The 23,985-nt window shown below is 39.6% G+C and overlaps 1 protein-coding gene across 1 annotated transcript; it reads right to left on the reverse strand.

Annotated features, from left to right (window-relative positions):
* Positions 1–528: 528 nt before the first annotated feature.
* On the reverse strand, positions 529–20,154 carry WDR1 (WD repeat domain 1). Its single transcript, XM_082482285.1, has 15 exons — positions 19,685–20,154; positions 19,275–19,396; positions 15,318–15,408; positions 12,270–12,417; positions 10,684–10,864; positions 8,771–8,848; positions 8,030–8,110; positions 7,678–7,911; positions 6,749–6,838; positions 5,339–5,493; positions 4,583–4,670; positions 3,413–3,523; positions 2,774–2,947; positions 1,498–1,642; positions 529–1,194 (listed from the first exon to the last, which is right to left on the reverse strand). Exons 1-15 carry the CDS (start codon positions 19,698–19,700, stop codon positions 1,085–1,087), a joined length of 1,824 nt encoding a protein of 607 aa, XP_082338411.1. The 5' UTR covers positions 19,701–20,154; the 3' UTR covers positions 529–1,084.
* Positions 20,155–23,985: the final 3,831 nt, after the last annotated feature.

The raw sequence follows: 23,985 nt of genomic DNA on the forward strand, positions 1-23,985 counted from the left end.
AACTTCTTTTGGCCACTAGAGATGGTAAGAAATCTTCCCATTAATTTGCATCAGTGTCCTCCTCCACCCTTGTTGGACTGCTAGCTTCAAATCACTTAAATGTGTTGTAGAGTGTGAGAAGGAAACGAAACACAAGATCATGACCTGTTCGCATTAGATAACAGCTTCCATGCAACCGTTCTGCACATGCAAAGGTATAAAACTTAGGAAACACTATTTTCTCAAAAATAATTTCAAGTCAAAACAATGCTTCACCTTGTTTAATTCCTGTATTTTTGATAAGGTGGTAGAAGTACTGCATATTTTTAAACAATAACATGCTTCTCCTTAAAACAGAAAATACCTTTAATCTTTGAAACAGAATGATTTTTTCTCTGACATTGAAATGACCAGACATTCTTAATTAATGAATGTAACAAACGTGTTTCTGAAGCAAGAAGTTGCCACAATGATTATTTGTAAACATTATACCCACAACAGTAAGTACATCAAAATCCCACACTTCCACCTTAAAATAAACCACAAAGCTTTGACATGAAATACATAAAAAGTTTATTATGTATGTACCCCATCTTGTTATCTGGAGGAGAAAATCTGAGGCAACAGTTTGGTGCAGTACAGAGAAGCAAAGCAATATACAGTAGCTGCACACAGCTTGATTGGTTTCAGATCACAACTAAATACTCTTACTATGACCGTTAGTACAGAAATGTTCTGTAATTAGAAAAAAATGAGAAGTATTACTCTCATGCTGTACAGTCTCATGTTTCTTATTTAGAAAAGAAGAACTGATTGAGTCTGAATCTTTCACACCTGAATCTTTCACACCAACTTGCTCAGCTGTTGCCTCTGGAATGTTCAGCACAAAGGTTAAGCTCCAGACATAATTTAAGTGCTTTTCATGTGCAAACTGTTACTGGCTAAAGCTTTCAAAGAACATTTAATTACAGATATGAACACCCTGTAAAGGTATGAGGATATGATAGCAGACCCAGAGGCCAATACAGATTCTTTAAGAGAAATGCTATGTTCCACTGCAGTAGTTCTAGTCCCTGATTAGGTCCTTCCAAAGAGAGGGCTTATTTCAATTGTAGGAGATAGACCACTCTTTGACAGAAGCATCATGGGATGTTGTTACCAGAGTATGTTCATCCAACCATGCCAAACCGCTTACATGATGTAGTCTGTGAGCATCTGTACGGCAGTGCAAAATAACAGAAAAGAATTAGGAAGGCTAGGCTGACAAAATAGCTTTAGCACATATTCCAAATATGACTTTCAGCTGCATTAAATGCTACAAGCGTATTTTAAAAGTGACTACAAAATAGCGTAACAGAAGAGTTCTGGCGATTGTAGCTAGATAAAGATTAAGTTAAAGACCAAAGTAGTTTGGGAACATTCAAAGCCTGCTTACCTGTAGTTCTAGAAAATGGGTACTGTGTTGGATTTCAAGAACTACTAGCAACTTCCAAAAGTAAGTTTTTTAAGGAAACATACCTGGTATCTTGACTCTGGTCTCTGGATCACTTACAGTCCAAACATAAACCATCATGTCCATGCCTCCAGAGGCAAAGTGTTCATTGTCTGGTGACCAGGCAATACAAACAATTTTTGCATGGTGTCCATAAAAAACATTATGTTCCTATTTGAAAGTTAGAGATATGGTGTTATTTCATTAGTTTAAGATACTTCAAGAAATCACTGGCTTTTAATGTATAGCATCACAATAAGCTACTGCAAAACTCCAGACAAGGTACCTCTCAGGTGCAGATGAATTGTCCTAAACTAAGTGGTGGCTTCATTTTATGTTATTTATTTAAATACTTATCAGGCCAATAAAATCCAACGTTTTTGTAAAAAATGCTAAGACTTTTTCTGTGGAAGCTAGATCTGTAAAGTGCACATGCAACAAGGCTTTTAATGCTTACAGGCTTTTAAAATAACCCCACAGATGTTTCTAAAAGCAAAATTCTTTCATTTTTTACTTAGAAAATGGAACGGTTTTGTGGAATGCCATCCTGCATTTTTTACTTCAGTGTGGTTTCAGTCAAAGCTTAATGACTTTGCAGGCTGATACACACATTGACTGCTCAGCTGAAAAGCTGAAATTGCCCATTTTCTGGTTCTTGGTTAAAAGACACTAGAGATTGAAGGATGCAGCAAGATTCCCTACCCTAATGTATCCCTTTCATTGCTTAGTTCTTACCATGGAACTGTTATGCCACAGCCAGCAGAATTTTATTGCCAAGTCTGCTTTACTTACTTCATTAAATTTTACTGTACTGCATGATTCTTATCAATTTGAGCCTGAATTCTTGTTCATTTTACAAAAATGCATACAAATTCTGTAACAGACATGCATATATTTTGTTGAATTTTTTTCCTTTAAAAAAAAACAAAAACTAACACACTAGTGATTCAGCTGACCCAAATAAGGAACCTGCCTACTTTGTAATCTTTTTGTATTTAACTTCTGCTAGCCTGTGGAAATCCAACCCCTCCTTCATTTAACTATGTGTTTGTTATTACATGGGTCTGCCAACCTATGCTGTAAATTTCCTCATCTATTCTTACAGTCTGGAAGCTTCACACAGGCTGTTGTGAAAAGCAACACTAACCCAAAATACCAGGTAAACAGACAGTCACAGAAACACCAAATATACATCAATGTTATAACAATTAAGCCTTACCAGCTACACAGTATTTCACCATGATTTAGATATGACATGCCAATCAATTTGTTTTTAAACAAAACTCCTGATCCAATTCTTACCGCATAGCCATCAGTGACGCTAAAGACAGTGACAACTTTGTTTGCATCACAGACTGCAAGAAAGGCACCATCGTGAGAATATGCCAGGTCTGTAACTGGACCTTTAGCTTCCAAAGACTTATCATCATTTTTCAAAGAGGTTCCTTGGATTGAATACAAACGGACATTCCCATCCTGCAAATTAATAGTGAAGAAGGGAAGAACATACAAAATCACTTTATAGTAGAAAGAGGAAGGCCTACTGGGTTTCAGGAACTTTTTGCATCAATTCTATCTGGTAGTGTTTATATTAAGAAATGGTTTAAAGAACCTGTCAGTTGTGCTGTCCAACAAGTCTAGAACATAGACCCGATTTCTTAAATTTGTTTTTACCCAGTATGTGCTTTAAGTAGGCAATCTGACTATTTAAAAACAGCAAATACAATACTAAAAAAATGAAATAGACATTAGGTTACAACAGCAGGAGAACCTAGGGAACGAAGAGCCAGGAATACCAGTTACACTGTTTACTTGTTACAATACCACTGTCGTTACAAACTGTCACCTACTACTTCAACACAACACACCTACTATTATTAACTGCTTCTGTTACTAGTTCCAGTGTTCAAAGTAGTACAGTTTCAGGAAGTGGAACCTTACCGCTCCTCCCACTGCTGCTGTACCTCCTCCAGGGTGAATGGCTACAGCTTCTGGCTCATAGCCAAGGTCATCAATTGCAAAACATTTTTTCTTATCTTTCATCAAGACAATCTGTAAATAGAAAACCAGAAACTAAGACCCTTCTTCAAAGTGCCTAATACAAAACTATGACTAAGCCACACTGCTTAGTCATAAACACATATCCACTCTGATTGCTCAGAAGTTTACTATACTTCGATCTTAAAGGAATAGTTTCATTCTTTCTTTAAAAAAAAAAAAAAAAAAAGATTAAAGAAATGCTGACATACAGTGACTAACTGATCTGCTTTACTGGATTACTTATGTGCTTTAAATTAGGTAGTGCAGGGCAGAGTTTACTGCCTTAAGCTTCGCCTCATTTGTTTTCAGCATGAAAGAAACATGGACAAAAGAGTATTTTTAGCAATGCTTACTCCCTTCCTGGTTCACTGTTAAAGGAAGGGAGGCAGGACCAAATTAGTAGCAAGTTGATACTGCAATGTTAATTTTAAGGGGTATCCTATCCAGTTCTATTACTATAGACAACTGGAACTAAAACTCACATGGAGAACAGGTTTGGACAACACTACTGAAAGTCCCAAGCATAAAACCAGCATCCATACAGAAGGCATAAATCATTAGAAGTTAAGCATGCTCTGATACAAGATAGACCTAGTGCAAACTCTTTGGTTTTGCGTGATCTGAGTACTGCTGCCAAGCAAACTAGAGCTACCTATGCTGTACAACAGCATGAGTTAATTGGTTAACTGGGGCGGGGGGGGGGGGAGCAGGAGCAAGATGTCCTTTCCCCAAAATCACATCAGTGAACAGATCAGGCAAGGGCATGATTCAGACTGCTGTAGCCTTCCAGCACAAAGCTGTATTGTTAATAAATTCAGATGCATCCACACGAGGAACCATGTGAAATTTGAATCTATACATAAGACTGTCAAATTGGTGCAGGATGCAAAGAGACAAGCCTATCAATATCCTACTTAATTATGTACCCCATAGCTCTTACTAGTAAATTCTGCAGTTGTGCGAGGTGATCCTGCACTAATTAGGTTTGTCAGAAACCATCATGTTTTACATGCCAATACATGGCATTTTTAACAGAGCAATTATGTTGATAATCCACAAGTTAATACTTACTTGTCCAATGCATAGAACTACAGTATAACCACCAGGACCCACAGCTAAACATTTAGGCTGAACATCCATTTTCACAGCATCCTGGCCACTGGAGGAAGGCATGCCAAGGTGGAGAAGGAAGAAGGACGAAACAAAAAAAGTTATTCCATGATTATTCAAATAATCACCCGGTAATGATCAAGAACGTGCATAATTTAAAAAAAAAAAAAAAAAACCAAACAAAAAACAAACACCTGCAAATTTTCCTTCTGTTTGCTGTTTAGAGCATTAGTATCTTCATCAGGTAGTATACCTTCGAAGTGAAAGTCAGTGTCACTACACTAGTCTAATTTTTTTTAGCTAACTAGGTGATCTTAATAGATTCCTTAAATTTTTTTTTTCTTCAGTTGTGGTTTCCATGAAGAAACAGCTGTGTCCCATCCCTCCTAACCACATTTATCACCAATATTCCTAGGTATTTATGAATCATAAAACAGATACCCTTCCCACAGTCCCCTAACTGAGCCACCCAATACAAGGCAGATCTCTATCTAACCGGTGAATGGGATGAGACAAACTGAAAAGTCTTGGATGCATTTCTTGTTTACACAGAAAAAAAGCAAGGTTGGGTACAGCAATCATTTCTACAGTTTCCATGGTAACTTAAAACCTGAATAAATTGCAGCATAAAATTCTTTACCATATAAATCAACAAAACTCTTGCTGTAAAATAATTAGGGCTGCAATACTACAATAAAAGACAACATTTTAACTAACCTGTAGTCCCTCTTGCTAAGGTTGGTATAGCGCACAGTGTCATCCATACTGCAGGTGACCAGCTGGTCCATTTCATCTACTGCCATTCTAGAAACCTGGTTCGTATGGCCTTTCCCAGAAAAGCCATCATTCTCTCCAGTTTCAGAATCCCAATAATGTGCACAATAGAATTAAGGAACATTTGAAGATACTGGTGCAGTCAGATACGGCATCATAAAAAGTTAAAAAACTGACAGAATAGTTAAAGTTAGAAGGGACTTCTTGAGATTGTTGAGCAGCAGGCCGGACAAAAATCAGTGTAATCTTCAAATCACTGTCAGGTACAACAGGCCGCCTATTTCGTGGGGTTTTGAGTATCTCTAGGGATGGAGACTCTACAAGCTCCCCGGGCAACTTCTACCAGGGTTCAAACAACCTCACGCCCTCAAAATATTTATAAAATGAATCCCTGATGTTCCGTAATGAGCCAAATGATCTACCACAAACAGTAGCAAATACTGGAATAATTCGCATTAGGTCTGAGAACAGGAAATACTTTTTAAAGAATTATAGTTTGAAGTCCTGCGACATTGGCTTTCCCTGATGTTATATACTATATACAGGTTTATACACTATACTACGGGTTTGTAAAGGCACAAGTCCCATAACAGTTTATTCCAGATAAATCCATCCAAAGCAGGATGAAAGACTGATTTATAAGCTTCAGAACGTTGAAGAAAACCCAACAGTCTTCTAGGTGAACAGATCCCAACCTTGTACTTTAACATGCCCATGGGAACCAGGCTGCATTCCCAGTGTTTTGCTGCAGAAACCAAGAGGATTGAAATGGAGTCTCAAGGGAAGCACAAGTTCTATTCAGTAGTCAGAAAGCCTGACAACATTTGGGATACCAAATAAAGAAAACAATAAAATACACCTTAATACACCTTTACACACTGTAAAGAAAAATGCATGTTAATGGGTCAGAGATAGGTCAACAAGAGTTTCTCTCTCCTGTCCTGTACAACTGAAAAATAAGATACATGACTTTCAGCACACGCCAAGAACTTCTCATCTATTGCATGTAACAGCAAGAGACAGCAGTACATATTTTGCATGTACGACACAATATGTGGAAAGTTATGAGAGGTTAATTTGTATATTTCATTGCTCCTCCATACTAACAATCTATCTACCACAAAGAAATGACAATTGGAAACAAAGAACTGGTTTATATTTAGTAGGCAAATGTAAAGGCAACCAGTAAAAAAGGCAAGTTGGGGAAAGCAAAATAAACTTCTTCAGACTTAAAATATTCACTTGTGTCCAATAAACATAAGTGTTTGGTCTTTGGCAAAGCTTTTTTTTTGCCTCCTAATGAGCCCTCTCAGACTATAAGGCTTAAATAAATATCACAAACATTCAAAGGATATTAATATGACCATCATTACTTCCAGAGTAAATATAGGACTTTCCGCCATTTTTATGCACTGTAAGACACTGAATTGATTTACTATGACCCTGTGAATGGGAGACAAATAATAATTATTGAAGGGCAATTTTTCATCTTAACACATACATCAATCAAACCTATTTGAGAATTATATGTTATTCAGAAAAGAATGTATCATGTTATTCACAAACATTAAAAGTTACCCAGAACACAACTCAGTAATTAATGGTGCAGTCATTTAACTATTGCAGCATTGCTATTTCCATAACACTCCTTGAAGAGAAGGAATAGGCACCGTGAATATCCTCATTAGCCTGCTGGACCAAAATACTTTCATGGCCTTTTATCAATAAAGTTTGCTTTTCAGGCACTTTATGATTCAGGGAAAATGACTAAATATAGTCATATATGCACACCACCTGCCAGAATTATAGCAGCAATAGCAAGAATCTGGGACATCTGTTTCTAGTTCATGTAAAAATGTAAGTTCCCATGAGACTGCTGTGTCAGCGAACTCTTTAATTCCTAAAATTAAAGCTCAATTGCACAGTAACCCTAGTCACCTTGTTCACAATACACTAGCTCCGGTAGAATGAGACATCAGAGGTAGTTTTCAAACTATGCTGTATTTCTTTTCTCATCTCGAGAATGCTAACGAGCTGCTATGAAATATAAGTTTATAACCTTAATTGAAACCAAAATTAGTCTGTATATTTGCACAGAGCATAGTATCACACATGTAACATTTTAACTTGATTAACGTGACTTGCAAGAGTCAGTACAGTCACACATAGATTGTCTGGCAATGCTAACTGAACAAAACCATTTTCCAATATTCCATCTAGACAACTTCAGCCACCGAGTCATTTACTGCAGAAACTAATGCAACAACAGCAGTTTAACCTACCTTTATGACACGTAAAGGCTTATTTGGATTGTTCTTGTCCAAATAATTGATATAACCAGACAGGGAGACAGTCAGTAAATGGTCTTTCTGCCACAAGCAACCCAGCTGCTGATCCAACACATTTGATCCCATGTTAAAAGTATTGACAATAGAATTAGCACCAACATCCCAGATTTTAGCAGTTTTATCTCCAGAAGCAGAAAGCAACTGACTACTGTCAGGGCTCCAACTAATCTGTAAAAACAAAAGTCACCACAAGATAGTAAATGCATTTATTATTGCAAGACTTCACAGTCCATGAACTTGGTAATGAAATACTATGGACCATTTGCACAAATGAAGCAATACTTACAGCATAAATACCTCCATCGTGAGCTTTGCCTCCACCAAGAGCACACACTTTCTCTCCAGTCTTCCCATCATAGACAAAAATCTTAAGAGAGCACAGACATGTAACTTGAAGAGAAAGGCAGTAACAGGAAAAAAAAAAAAAAAAACAAGAACTGAAACACTGTCACTTGCACTGCACAGATCATTCTTTTGTTATTAATATTAAAGACTAAACAAATTTTATGACAGTTGTAAATAATCACAGAAAGCCACTTTGTACATTGGATCCTGACATTTGAAATTCTGGAAGATGTTACATTTTTGACTCCTGCTGTGATGGCAGCTGCTTAGCACTGCAGTCATGGGAATCTGCCTTCTTAGAAGGAGGAGCTACCTATGGTAACAGTGTCATTGTCAACATAGAGCTAGGTTGCTATCTGTGAGTTCAGCATTTCAGCCAGACTTCTCAGGATCATAACACGGAAATGCATATTCCAAAAAGTCTACTACGTTCCTCCAAAAATAACCTGTAAGAGAAGTAATATGCAAGGGAGATGGAATGGGGAGAAAAGTTGAGAGAATAGTCTGGTTGACGTCAGTTGTTACAGCTTCATAGAAGGATACTTAAAAGTTTAAGCAAATCATTTCTTGGCATAAAAAAAAGAGCAACATGGATTTTACATACTAATCCTATTCCAAAAATGCACCAAAAAGAATTCTTCTCATGTTAAAATCACTACAAAAAGAGTTCCTTGTTTTTTACCTGGCCATCTGCACTAGCTGTAGCAAATCTGTTCCCATCAGGAGAAAACCTCACACAGTTCACAAACCGTGTATGGTCCTACAGGAAAAAAGTAAGAATCAGCACAAAAAATAACAGACCTTTTTACACAGACGATAATCTAGTAACAAAGAAGTTCTCTTACATGTGAGCCATAAATTAGCTGTGTAGGAGATGTCTGCTGTAGTGAATTACTATGGAGCAAGTCTAGCCTCTACCTGAAGAGGATCATGGGGATCAAGAACAGCCCAAGGAATAAACTGTGACATCAATACTGATGTAGTTCAAACAACTTAACATAATACCAGGTGAATGAATCCCCAGTTTCAGGGACAGGCAGGAGAAAACCCTCAGCTGCATCCCACATGCAAACATGGTATTCTTCCTCTCTGGTCACTAAACTCTTCTGCAACATTCTCCAGATTTTGACTCTTGCTTCATTGCACAAATAAGTTTTATACACAGAAGAAAGATAAAGTACTCTTATTGAAAAAAACACAGTCATGAAGAATAAATTTATATTTTACCGGAATTCCATTTCTGGGAGACTGCATTAGGGTTAGCTCTGTGAAGTAACCAGGCAAGACTGATGTATGTTCCCCAAATAGACTATTTACAAGTAGGATACTATTCAAACCATGCTAACTAGAAAACACGCGTTAAATAGGGAAGCACCACAATGAGGCCAAAGCTCCCATGCAAAGAGATTTGGGAGACTATTTTTAGTGTTATGAAAGGCAGGTTCTAACCTACTTTCTGTAACTATAGAGTTTGTTTTTTTCCTGATGATACCTCAAGCTTTAATCTAAACCATGTAACAGCCTGTACCAGAATTCCATGTTATCAACTCAAATATCGCTTTAAAAGGAAGACTGCAGCACTGGTAAGTAATTCAGACTTCAGAGTTCCAAAAGAACCAGTTTAGCAAAATGCAAGTATCAACTTAAGTTCAGAAATATATTAGGCAACTACATCATTTCATTGGATTGCAGAGCTTAAAACAATTCCTTTTCTAGAACTGAAATGGAGTCCTTACTAAAGTCAGTGTATGAAGACTACACAAGGCATGTACTTAAGAAAATAAAGACATACTACCGTGTTTTGAAAAATACAATAAGAACTACAAATTTTGAGTGTACTACTGCAATAACATCCAGTATCTCTGCAACAGTTTTTTTGAGGCAACAGACATATCTTCTGCCATCTGAAACAGCTGCAGAAGCTTTTGGCTTTTTTATTTTCTTTGGCCTCAAGTAACAATGTCTTAAATGTGGTAGTTCCAGGCTTTGTTTCATTTACGTAAGACATTTTAACTAGTAGAATAAGAAACAAAAAGTGAAAAAGAACTAGAAACAGGAAACTGACCACAAAAGTTACATTCCTTGTTGCAGAAATCAGTTGTTTTCAAACATCTACACTCACCCTTTCTAAGCTGTCCTGGGATTTCAGATTTGAGCACTCCTAAGCAGATTGGAAAATTCCATTCACACCACCACATTTCTTGAATCAAGCACCTTGAAGAGTATTAAGAAATTCTATGCATGTCTATGCTGGGAAGCAGAGCTCAGAAAGCACCAATAGGGCCAATGAAACATCCTAGTTTTGGTTATGGAAAAGGATGAAGAGCCCAAAACAAAACACAAAAAGAACCCAAACCAAAAAAAGGAAAAAGGTTTTCTTCTTAATCAATCATTTCTTTCTGTTGTCTTGGCACGAGACAAGTCTTCAGTTATACGTGGATTTAAGAAAGCCACTTGACACCAACTATGCCTCAAAAGGGAGAGCTAAGAACTTTTGTTATGACAGCTAGTTGCGACAAGAACTGCAAGCTTGTTGGAAAGCTTTTAGCCAACTTGTTGCAGTTTAACAGAGCCACATCTAAACTTAAAACTCACACTTATTGTAAACTTGAACTTGAATGGCGGTCCCTCAAAGAAAGCAGCACAGTTGTCATCACTGCCAGTTGCCAGACGATATGGTCGTGTTTGTTTAATGTCCACGCTATTGATCACTTTGTTGTGCCCAGTAATCTCGCCAACAGAAGAACCACTATCCCACAGGAACACTGCTCCGAATCTAGTTAGAAAAGAACACAATAACTACAATTCATAAAAGTTACATGTAGATTAACTCCTTGAGCATCTGCAAATGCAGATTTGAATGCACTCAAAGAAAAGAAATTAGGTCATCTTGTTAATCTCATGCAAGCGCATCATAGCTCCCTGAAGGCTATTTGAGATCTTGCTGGAGAGACAATCTAATCTTCAATAGGAGGCATTTGCTGAAGGGGACAGACAAGCAAGTTTTATGTATAAAGCTCCTAAAATTCAGAGATACAAAAGATACTCTGCAGTAAGTCTGTCGGTTTATAAAAGGGCAGTAAATGATTCCGTCTGCCCAGTCACTACACAGAATGCAGAAAGCTAGGATAACAATGACATTGGATCATTAATCTGATTACTTAGCCTAGACAGCTTTTACAACTATTATTAAAGGTGTAAGGAAGAGTTATAAGAGCATTTTTGTCAGTTCTTACCTTAAATAAAAAAAAAAATCAGTATAATCAATACAGTGGTATTAAACTGCCAGAATATCGCTATTAAAAAAGGCTTCAATAGAATCACTTCAGCAAAATTCTAGACTAAAGTGCCTTGACCTAACAGGAGACTGGCAGAGTTTTTGAAGTAGGAGAACCAATTTACATAGTATCTACCCAGGGGCAGGTGGGGGGAGTGATGGAGGACAAATAATCTCCTTCAAATATCAGGACACAGTACATGACATTGATTAAAAAAAATGGTGCAGGGGATCAGGGAAGAGGACCACACTATGTTTTTCAGAACTTTAGGCATAAGACTACCTGTTCTAGACTCTGCCTTAAAGATCTGTCAGTCTTTAAACATTAAAGAAAAGACACAAACCTGACTGTAATCGGCACCTCATTTAGTCAGATAAGGACAATTGGTTGTTATTTTCTTTTAATTACCATAATGAGGCCTAAAAATACGGGCATGTTGCTGACAGAAAATTCAGATATATTTTTTTTATTAATTTTTATACTCTTATTTAATCATGTCTTCTCAATTTGGGAAGGATGAAAGACGGAGAAGAATTGTATTGTGGTTCTCCCTTCCTACTCTATCAGAATTAGAAAAAAAAAAAAAATCCACCAAAGGCATACTGAATAGCTATCATTGAATAAAATACCCACATCTAAAAAACAAACAAGACCCACACAATTTTTAAACTGAGCAATTCTAACAGAACTGTATTTTCCAAGTAGTTTCACAGCTGTGAAATACTGCATAAAGAATTCTGTTGCAGAGCAGCACAACTTTAAGTCTAAACAGGAAACAAGCCCTCATTTTCTTCCCTTGAAGAATTAAAAGCTTTCTGCATAGAACCTGCTTTGCTAGAATACATGTATATACTATAAACCTCTGTATGTATATATATACACACACACAAAAGAATTACTCACTTTTCCCTTCCTTCTCCAACCACAGCAATTCTCTTGCTGTCTTCAGTCCAGGCAAGGTCCTTTATTTTTCCTGCAAATGGCTGATACTCATACTTCAGTAGGTGTTCCTTCTGTGTAGTATCCCAGATTCTCAGCTTTCCAGAAACGTCTGCCATAATAAAACAGAATATAACTATTGTTATTCCAGTATGACTCAGTCACATGACTCAGCAATCTGCCAGGATACAGATTTTCAGCTACACTGAACACTTGTACTAGGGACCTATTTAGCTTACCCTATTACAATTACTACAAATCACTTGGTTTAGGAACGCTGAAGACTACATCCATTTCACTGAATTGTTTTTAACCAGATATTAATGTTCAAGACATGAAACAATAAATACAACTCATGCAGACAACTTTTGCAAACAGACACGGGAAAAAATTGCACAGTAAGAGGGTAGGAACTCTAATGTTATCAGCCTGCATGTGTTAAGTATCTGTTACACAAAAAAGAGAAAACACAAACCACCCCAGCAGCTACAAGATAGCTTACCCACACTTCACTGCGAAGTAAGCCACCCTACATCTACAATATGAGAGCGATCTGGCAGACAGTGGCTGCTGCACTAGAATTCATACCTCAGCTTCTTTGTACCTTCAAAGCAAACCTGTCTTGCATACAAATGCCAGGTATATGTAAACATATAAAGAGATTTCTGTGCATAGTACTCGATTCATGCACACTCATTGGCATACTTTTTCTGTACAGATGCATGTACACACTTAGTGTGGCGTGTGGACACCTGCACTATCTGGATTACTACAACAGAATCCAACAGAATATTCAAAAATCGTAATGTTACAAGCAGCAGACGTAGCACAGGTCATAACAATTTGACTTAACGTAACAAAAGCTTCCTTGGTTACTGCTTCCTCTCAGTATTGAAGAGCCCTAAAGCTTGCTTCTATTCAGAGCAATTACCGTGGTGCAGCATTGTAACCAGAAGAATTGTTCTATGCACAGACAGGTTTACACATCCCTAATGAAGCCCACACAGCAAATTTTGTGTGTACTGGAACCTCTGTAAAAGCCACAGTTTTAGAATAACTGTGTCCTAACATACATACTTTTCAACTCAGCAGAACATTTTTGAGTTCTGTTCACTGTTTACTGGTGCATCTTTACAGTCCAATTTAAATATACAGCAACCCTGTATCTTTGGGACCTGATCATGGACTCATCTTCTCCACTTCTGCTAAAAGGACAGATGCAGAACCCTCTATTCTACATAGAGAATTTGCTATTGAAGAAGAATTTTAACGTGGACTTAAAAATCTAATTGTTTGCCACATCTATTAATAGATGGGATACTTATAGCTTTAACTTCCTGGTATCTCCCATTACTACATCTGTTATGACTGCAGTAAGAGAAATTACCATAAAAGCCACAAAGCATATTGCCAAAGGTCTGTCTCATCAAGCACATGAAGTATTAATGCAGGTTGCATAGCTAACACAGATTTATAGACAGAGAAAGGAATCGTAAATGTTATACTTAGAAACAGCTTAAAGAGCCTGATACTATCTTCAGACCCCATGCTCAGCAGTATCACAAAACTATTTATAAATGACATACAGAACACACTTTTAAAGGGAAATATTGCAGCCTAAACTCATTTACTTGGGTATGACAGGCAACTTCTAAAAAAGTCAACTAAATACTCCCCTAGGAGCAAGGAGCTTTCCTTAAGCTAATCGTTAACGAAAAATTTCTTCACGGATCAGGCTATGTATATATTACTGCTCTTTTACAGAGGACTGAAAATCTACAAGGCTACAAGAACAAAATAGGTGGTTATTCTGAGGGTTAAGTACAGCACAAACCTAGAGCCCCAGGTCTGTAGAATAAAGATTGCAAACTGGATTTTAAGAAGGTATTCAATTTGACATATGGTCCACACACAAGACTGAGCCAAGAAAATCCTGGCTCTGGTTCCCTTCAGACGGGGGAGGAGGGGAATTTCAGTGTTCCAAAAGGTTCTCCAGTACTCAAAAGATGCATATTCTAATAGCTTTCTGATATGCAGGAAGCCAAGAAGGAGAGAACATTTTAAAAAAAATATTGCTCCCTTTAAATTGCTGAGAGAGAATGTTTTATATTCAGATATATTACTTCATTTCTGTATTTGGGCATATTACTCTCTTCCGAAGCATTTCTAATTAACAATAGCAAGCAGATTTTAAAAATGTCCACAGATTATCTGCAAATATGTATATAAGAAATGGAAGCTATAGTATTGTATTTATCAATATTCTTCAACCAATCCTCCTGAAAAAAATCAATTATTTGAAGGAAGATTCTGTTAACAAGGGTTTGTTTAGTTTTCTAAGTTATCAAAAACTGTAGCCACTTCTGCTAACAATCCAGGAAATTCATGCTGTGGAAATTCATGTTACCCGTTCTCAGGCTATTTATTCACATACATTATACGGAAACTGAGAATCAGCCTCTTTCCCTGCTAACCTACCAAACAAAGTTTTTTTAGTTCAAGTCACAAATATAAGAAAAATCATGCCAAGCCTTGCCGGGTACGGTCAGGAAAAAAGGAGAGAACAGAAATGAGTATACACACTTCTAGAATCCCTCCCCTGTCCCCAAAGTATCAAAGTTTATTATCAAAGAGAAAAAAATAATCCTGCATTTCAGAAATAACTTTTCGTTCTGCTGCACGTACACAAGTCTTCACTATGCTAGAGATCCATTCTCTTCAACACTTCACACTAAATATTTAAAGTTCATTACCAGGTTCTTTTTGATTTAAATAATAAATTTTAAAAAGACCAAGCACATCACTGAACTCACTGCTTTAGAAAGAGGTTAGACGAACAACTACAGAAATCATTCTTCCCTCAGGCATGTATATGTGATTCCATTGAAGCATGTCACATTGACTATATATATTCTGTACATGAATGTGAAGCATTACTACTCTGTTTTGCCAGTAAGTTTTGCACCAAGCGCTTTAACAGCTCTGTCCACAGCACACGCACTGATACTTTACCTCCAGATGCTATGTAGAATCCACTGGGAGCATACTTGGCAACTACAACCTGATGGGCATGCTCAGTGTAGATGTCAGCAATTGCAGGATTCTAGTTTAAAGGAAAAAAAAAGTTACTAAGTTGTATTTCCTGGTTTTCAAAGAAATAAAAACAGACATTCAAAGATAAAATTTAGAATTTCTCCTTGCACTCCTCTCACACCCCTCCTTCTGGCCTAAATTGAGCTATTGTCTAAAACTGAGAAGTGCAGTACACATTGCAGAACACTGCTGTCCAGTGCGACTAAAACACCACAGTAATTTCTCACAACTGACACATTTATGTATTTCCCCTAACAGCCAGGACTGATATGACCCTTTCTTCTCCAATACCTGCTGAAAAGTAGAAAAAAACTCTCCAAAATAATGGGCTAAGCGTTGGATTTGCTTTTATGTGGCAGGACCAGGTAAGGCAGTTACCCAAGTAGAATACTAAACACGAGCTGTGCTTTGCAGCACATGTCCAGAAGTTCTCCTATAGTTGAATATGAAAATTAAGCATACTGTTAACCATATGGCATGGCTGTTAAACATTACCATGTACTCAAGATCACTCAGTAACTAATGAGGTGTGCAAGACTTGCTCTTTCTTGCTGATTGCAGTCTGGTTAAAAAGCTAGTAGACTAGCACAGGAAAAAAACGTTTCCGTACTATCAAGAGTTGTACTGGAATCCTGAAAGAAATTCACTGCCACTCGGTCATAATTTTATCTCTTCAGTCTTATTAAACATATTTTCAGATGCTTCAGGTTGGGCAATAAAACTGACTCAGTGCCTCAGCGGATCAGTACTGTTACACTACAGAGGTGCCACACAAATCAAAAAAGGATGACATCAAGGCAAAAATCTGCTCTCAAATTAACCGTATAAAAAAGCCATTCTGCACATATTCCAAATATAGAGCATATATGTTACAACAGTAATACACTATTCTTTAGAAAAAATTTTCTACCATTTAACAGGTATCTTCCAGCTCCAGAAACTTGACTCATATCAAGTCAAAAGTCCATTTTAACTGCTACAATTAATACAGATTTATTCAACCAAAGCAGAAAACCACCTGATGTTATGGTATGACTCAGCCATCCAATCAGGAAAACCTAAGACACTCACTCTGTGTTAGAAAGCAGACAGTCTCCTGCTTGCAAGAGTTCCTGCTGTTGCAGTACTGTTACATCTCAGGAGACAAAATACAGCTTACTCATGCAAGAAGCAGCTCTTTTTCATTCCTGCTTTTATACACTGCTTGAGTGCATTATAGCCCCACTTAAGTCACAATCATCTGCATTTACAGCATCCACATGTCAGTTTCCATTTTGTGTGCAACTGGATTTTATCAAAGCAAGGCTTTGCTTTTCCCGTGCTACAGCTGCACCACCTACAAGTTCAGGGAGCTCAAACCCCACACGCAATTTGTTAGTAATGGTGTACATGAGTAGCCGCTATTTTACAGCGAGAATCTTCAAGAGCCCAGGAAGCCAAGAAGATGAGACCGGACTTAGACTGACTTAAGGGGTTAAATGAAACACAGACTCCCAAATTTAAGATATGGTAAATAGATTCAGGAAACCAGGTAATAAGTTAGAGCTGTCAAATTAAATGCTGTTTATTTGATAACATTATTTCTACTTGTAAAGTCAGTTTTCTAACTTGTATGTCTCTCATATCAACCCCCTCCCCCCCAAAAAAAAACACTTGTAAAAAGATATTTTAGGATAAGATTATAGTGTTAGCTGGGACAAATGCAGTACCTAATACTAGATTCAACAAGAAGAGTGAGCTTATGTGGCTTATTTCGAACACTGAAACCAGAGCCACATATGAAAGTGAGCAGTTTAAGTTCCAACCTTCAAAGTAGACTTAGACCCATGAAGACAATAAAATATTAATGAGGTATGAAACCTTACAAATATCACTAGTCCTTCTCACAGTGCTTTTCCAGCACTGTTGCAGGACCTCTTCTTGTTAAAGGAAGTCTCTAGCTCATGCTCAAAGATCAAGCAAGCATTAACCCTGAATGCTATATGTATCACCACTGATTAGCTAATACTAGATAGCTTCAGGCACAAGAGAAAGGTGATCATTGCATTTTGATTACTTTTTTTTTTTTTTTTTTTTTTAATTAGGAGCACAACCAGCCCATTGGAGAAATGTTCATGGAGGGACTACACATAGATCTCCCAGTTTCATTTGGCTGTTGCAAGCTATTTTACAAAGGCCACAGCACAGCCTTTGGTCAGTTTTTGTGTCCCTGCTACAATGCATTCTGTAGTTGTCTGCAGAGTGTCACCTGTCAATTATTAACAGCTGCAGACTCTCCTTGCCAGTTAGGTAAGTTTGCGTATCAGTATGAATTACACCCCATAAAACTGAAGGATTTGACTTCCATTCTCAATTTCCCTTGAGACTCTACACAGTCTAAATCTGAATTCCCACAATCCCACCTCGCCTGTACTCGGACCTTGCCGCATGCTCTACATTCTGGCTCACACTGGGACTAACATTCACCCTGAGTAAATCTTCAGTGAGCTAAAGTAAGATAAAAGCAAGTGGTTTTCTTCCAATTTAACCCTCAAGACGGGGTCAGATGAGCACTAATGACAGTGCAAGGGAGGAGGTAACAATCCATAACTTGGGCAAAAACTGTAACATAAGCAGAGTGGCTTTTCTCTCTTCTCTCATCACATTGTGTGCCATTACAGCATTTAATTGGGGCTTCTGGTTTCAGAAAATTGAACTTTTCTTGATACCAAGAGTGAAACACTATTACAACAACACTATACTGAGACATTGAAACCAGAGTGTAGGCTTATTTTTATTTTTAAGTGGATGAACTTACACTGATACCAAACAAGAAATTTGCAAAGAATTAAGTTATTAGTAGCATTTCTGTATTAGAGCATGAAGAAATGTCTGAATATAGTGGGGGCAATGAGATAAATCACAAAAATAGATCATAAAAATTCAGTTTACAAAGGTGATTTACAGATGCAGCCACAAACAAATCCATTGTTGTGGAGACCTAAAAATTCCAGAGAGATATACCTCCCTGCAGCCCTCCCCACTGCAGGCCAAATCTGCAGTGCAATAGGAAAGCAGATCTAGGGGAGAATTTGATTTTCTAAAGAACAAGCATTTACTTTGAAGAAAAGTATTTTTTGAAAACCAGCAGCAAAACAGTAGCCTAGACATGTAATACTTCCTCCATACTTCTCAAACGGGTGCCATCTTTGAAAATAAATCATTTAAATAACTTGCTTAACGTTTCTCTAGTTACCACCAGAGAAGGAAAAAAAAAAAAAAAACAACCAAACCTCCACACCACTGAAAACATTAACTGGGGCATTCTAATAGTTAATCGATGAGAAAGTTCCCTGTGACCAGGACTGAGAACTCAACATGCAGACAGCTTGCCACACTGTCAAACAACTGTCAGACAACTTGTTTTGATTCCTGGAGTGCAGGGGTGGGGGAAGAAGGTACAGACTAATGTATTTAAAGATAGGTGTTTGCAAGTATTTGCATGCTTCTCTTACAAGCTAAGGGCCCAATGCAGTAAATAGGGAAGTTCATTTATTAAGCAAACACAACACTAACTTCGTAATAGTGATACTTAAGAAGATAAACAGGGCCAACCAGAACATACCAGTCTCCTGTCTATAAATCCCATGCAGAGAGAGCGAGGTAACTGCACTTTTCACTGAGATTTTCCACATGTTTTTACAGTCGCTGCCCATGGTTTTATGCCTGAGTCATGCACCCTGCTCATTCCCCCGCTGCTGATCGCAGATCTGTGACCTCAATTGAAATTACCAAGTGTGATCGAAACACAGGCCATTAAAGGAGAGGGGCTGGGAGGCAAAACGAAACTTAGCGAAAGCTCCGTACTACGAAACAAAATAAACGGGGATACATTACATCAATGTTTCTGATGATGACACATTTTCCATTGGTATAGAGAAAATTGTTGCCCTTAGGATCACCTCCGACAATTTTGGAAACGCCTCGTTCAACCTGCGGGAGGCTAGCGAACACTTTTTCTACGGGAAAAGGAAAAGAAAAGGGAGGGGGAATAAAATAAATAAGGCGGTTTATTTCTCCCCGTTACCGGACGCCAGCCGAGCAGCCCGCCGACAGGCGCGGTCACTTGTTGCTGTCAGCGGGCTGTGAGAATCCGCCGGCTCCGCGCCCGCCTCCGGGCCGGCGAAGGGCCGCCCGGCGGTCCGTCCGTCAGCCAGCGGAGCTCCCCGCCGCCGCCCCGCTCCCCCGCCGCCACCCCCACCCCCACCCCCCCCCACCCCCGTTCCGCTCCCGCTCCGCGGGCTTACTGATCTCGTACGGCATCTTCGCCCACTTGTTACTGCGGCGGGCGGTGGCACTGGGAAGGGAGGGCCGGGAAGGGCGGCGAGGGCAGCCCCGCGCAGCGCAGGCGGACCGGACCGGCCTCGGCCTCCTCTGGCTTTTCCGCCGCCGTCGCCGCCTCAGCCCCGCGGCGCGAACCAGGAAGCGCCCGCGCGGCCCGCCGCTCTCCCCTGCCTTTGACCATATATAGTCAACTCTGCTCGCGCCGCGCCGCACCGCTCCCCGCCAGCCCGCGCCCCGCTCCCTCCCCCGGAAATGCCGTCGGCTCGGACGGGCCCGGCGGGGGCTGCGCTGAGGCGGCCGCAGGAGCCGGCCCCGCCCCGGCAGGGAGCCAAGCACAGGCCGCGGCGGGAGGGAAAGAAGGAGGGAGGAAGGGAAGGCGGGCGAGCCGAGGCTGGCGCCACACGGCAGTTCTGCCCGGCCTCGGGGTGGGCGCCGCCGGGCGGGCTACGCATGCGCCGGCCCCCTCCCCCGCTGTGGGTCTCTTCAGGCGCATGCGCGGGGGGCGACGCATGCGCGAGGGCGGCAGTGAAGCCGCGCTGGCCGCCGCGGGGGGAATGGGGGGAGGTAGGCAGGCTGTGGGGATGGTTACCGGTGTTGTTATGGGTGTATCTGGGCCGGTGAGGCGGTACTGGAGCTGTGGGGGGAGGAAATCCGTGCTGATGCCAAGGGAAGGGGCAGGGGTAGAGAGAAGGAGACATGGGGACGCTGAGGGAGTGGGAGCCGCGGGGGTGTGGGGGCACAGGCCCGGGGAGCCCCTCCAGCCTTTGCGCTGTCGGCCCTTTCCCGCCCTCTTTTCGTCGTGTGGTGAGCGGCTGCGGGGGGCACCTCTGGTCTCTTCACCTCGAGGCAGCGTCCTCTGATGTCAGTGAACATGGTCCCTGCCGGGAATTTGTCCCGGTGATGAGGGTTGTGGGGTGTGCCTTCAGTCACCGAGAGGACAGAGCTTTAGTTTTGCGTGGGAACCGTTGTACTTGTCAGTAGAGATTGAGTCCTCTGCAGTAACCTCCTGCCACAGAGGCTGTGCAGGTCTGCTGGGCCTTGATTGCCTCCTTTCATAGAGGTGTTGGGAAGGTCCTTCCTGACTGCAGTCAGTATTCCCTTAAACATCAGTCTTAACCACATCACTTAAACATTTATGATTGTAATTATTGTTGTCTGTCCCATAGTTTTGTGCCATTCAACTCCAGATATTGCTGAGGTGCTTTACAAACTGCAAGTTTCTCTCTGAGTTGTGCCCTGAGGCCAAGCTGGATATCTGCTTAAATTAACGTGGACAGCAAGCTATAAGAAGAACCACATACTGTCCTTCATGTCTCCTATATAACTTTGGATGAATTGCATTTTTCTTCTCCTTCCAATGCTATTAATATAACTCATGAGTATACCATCAGTTCTGCGTGATACAGCAGGGCAAAGTGTTTATATCTAATTGGCAGAAACTCCTGAAACAGGTGCTGGTTTGTGCTTTGGTCCCTTTAACTTGCCTCATTCGTGAAGTGAGTTAGGCTTTTATATCAAACGGGAAAAAAACATCAGGATAGATGGGTATGACAGGAATGCCTGAATATAGTATATAATAATACCAATGCTCTTGGTGTATTCTTGGCCAATTGACCTGTAAAACAGTCATGGAAAGCCTTGTGAGACTCTCCTTTAGGGGTTGAGAGGATGGGTAGGGGAAAAGAAAAGAGAAATAAAGCTTTAGATTCTCAAATGCAGAAAGAATCAGTGTTGGAGTGTAGGGGTATAGAGGCTTTCATGCAGGCAGGTATAGGGAGTTCAGGATGAAAGAGTGCCAAAACTTCCCCTAGAAACTGTCTTGAGTTGGCTTGTGTAGCCACTCTGCTTCAGGAACATTGAGGGCTGCTCACAGCTGTGCTGGGAGTACTGGAAGAGGTTTTTGTAATTTTGATTTCTGCACTAAATGGATTTGGGGTGTCCCTTGTCCAGTGTGTGGCTTCATAGAGTTACATTTTCCTTGAATGATTGCCGTGGGCCCAGCAAAAAGCAAATTATCCATATGAAAACAGATTTTTTTCTTCATTTTTTTCTTATTTTCAGAAATAAATGAATCTGTATGTATTTATTATGTCAGTATTTCATGCTGAAGACAAAATAAAGATTCTATATTTGCCATAAGATGCTTTTGTGCACCAAAGCTGTATTATCTCTTATGAATGTGAATAAAATCTTATGTGCACAGAATCATGTTTACATCTTTTCAACTACATTAGTTCATAGAGGATATTTTCTCTCTCCCTGCAAGGGTTGCCTTTGTAGTTTCTTAAAGCCCTGACCTCTGCTCACCTAAGATTTTTAGTATAAATTTGATAATAACTTGAAATGATGTAGCTAATGTATTCTAGATATCTTACTCATTAGCTTCTCATAAATATCCAAATAATGGCCTAGGCTTAGAAGTAGCAAGTATGCCTTCGGAGACTCCTGTGAAAAATGTGGAGTCAGAATTTCAGAAGCAATTTTCTTTGTTTTGTTTTAGGTGCTTCAAGTATTTAAGGGGCTAGAAATCAAAACCTGAAGTAGACTGGTAAGACAGCATGGTGCTCCTGGAGCTTCCATTTTTCAGCTCATAGTGGAGGATGGAAGCGATGAATTGTTACTTTCAATTGTTACCCTGCTTGACTTAGTTTGTATTAACTTGGTTAGCAAGTCTTAGCAATTTTTTCATGTTTCCGCAACCGCTTTGGCAGATGACTCCAGCAGATTCTTGGGGATTTTTTTGAACGGAGATTTCCAGCCAGCTCAAGCTGCAAGTGTTCAGCCTTTTGGGGAATCACAGCTGACTTGTATTTGGTGGCAGATTTGTTTGGAGTAGTTGAAGAAATTACTGCTCCCAGCTGTCATGCTGCTCTTCCTTTGAAATGACTACGTGGGGGTGTGCCAATGCCAGTTTATGTCGGCATACCTGTGGAGAGGGTAGTCTTTGGCAGAGGGTGGGCAGCAAGTGCGAACTACTTCATTCCACTGTATGAAGTCTGCCAGAAAAGTCTGCCACCCCTGGGCTTGCGCTTGGCACACATTGGACATTTCTGAGTGTTTTGGAAAGCCGAGTTTTGCTATGTCTTTTTCAAGAGTGTGCGTGTGCCACCTGATTCATCTTCATAGCATTAATTACATATTGATGACATGGATATCGTATTGGGCTGCTTTAGAGAATGCTCAAATGTTATTATTTACTTAGTTGATCACATATACATATAGTGGCCTGTAAAATATGTAATGATCAATCTCTATTCCAGAAGGCTCATAACCTGCAGCCTCAGTTCTCCGGGCCTGTAGATGTTTACCATTAGGCATGTGATATCGAAGATGTAGTTCACATATTTAGAGTTGAATACTAATGCTATGCTTAAGGCTCTCGGCCAGCATTAAGATAACAATAAGCATAAATGACAACATTGTGTAAGGAAGGTGTGTGGACTTAAGGCTGGACTTCAGACCATTAGCTAAGAAAGTAATGAAAAATCAAAGATTATGCTGTTGCATTTCTCAGCACGTGGAATTTCTAAAATTCATAGCAACTTTTCACAGTTTTTTAGCTTTATTTACCGTTCTCCTTTGCTCACTAGCAAATATGACTTGAATACTGATGAAACACGCCCCTTAAATTTGCAACTCAGCAGTATAGCCTGAGGCACATGTTAACAACTCCTTAGAAAGTATTTCACGGTCTTTTGATATTTCCACATCGCTTAGCATAGCGTTGCATTTATACACAAGTTCTGTCTGATGCTGAGTAGCCACCAACTTTTCTAAAAGGAATGTTAAATAAAATACTTCTTTGTGCTGTGTTGGTTTTTTTTCCAGGCTGCAGCTGTGTCATGAGGTCTAAATGCTGAAAACTGCTCCCAGATAGCCAAAGAGAAATGAAACAAGAAGTTTGAAATGAGAATTAATGTTAAACATCATATCTGCTGCTATTATGACAAGACTTAGAATGCCAGATGTCAATATGTAGTTGCTTTAGATATTCTATATTATTATTAAAATATTTATGACAAATACCAGCAAGATACTCTTTTTTGTGCCCTGAGAAATACTGAATTTTGATTGCAGCCAGACTTACGTGGGATCAGAATGCTGATCATTGAATCAATGAAAAATGACAGACTGTGATGAGTATGTTCTGACCCTGATACCCTGACATACACTGAAAGCTAAAAAATGCAATAGTTTGAGATACTATCTTCATAGAAATACTATAGCAGCGTGATCACTCAATATATAAAAAATGCAAACTTAC

The sequence above is a fragment of the Vanellus vanellus genome, assembly GCF_965231255.1.
Source record: "Vanellus vanellus genome assembly, chromosome: 4".
NCBI classification, from domain to species: Eukaryota; Metazoa; Chordata; class Aves; order Charadriiformes; family Charadriidae; genus Vanellus; species Vanellus vanellus.

Excerpts from the sequence above, each read along its gene's own strand:
- WDR1 (XM_082482285.1), bottom strand. Across the intron at positions 8,849-10,683 it reads AGTTCAAGTTTACAATAAGT|GACCATACACGGTTTGTGAA; the intron begins GTGAGTTTTAAG and ends TTTTTCCTGTAG. Across the intron at positions 7,912-8,029 it reads ACGATGGAGGTATTTATGCT|ATTAGTTGGAGCCCTGACAG; the intron begins GTAAGTATTGCT and ends TTGTTTTTACAG.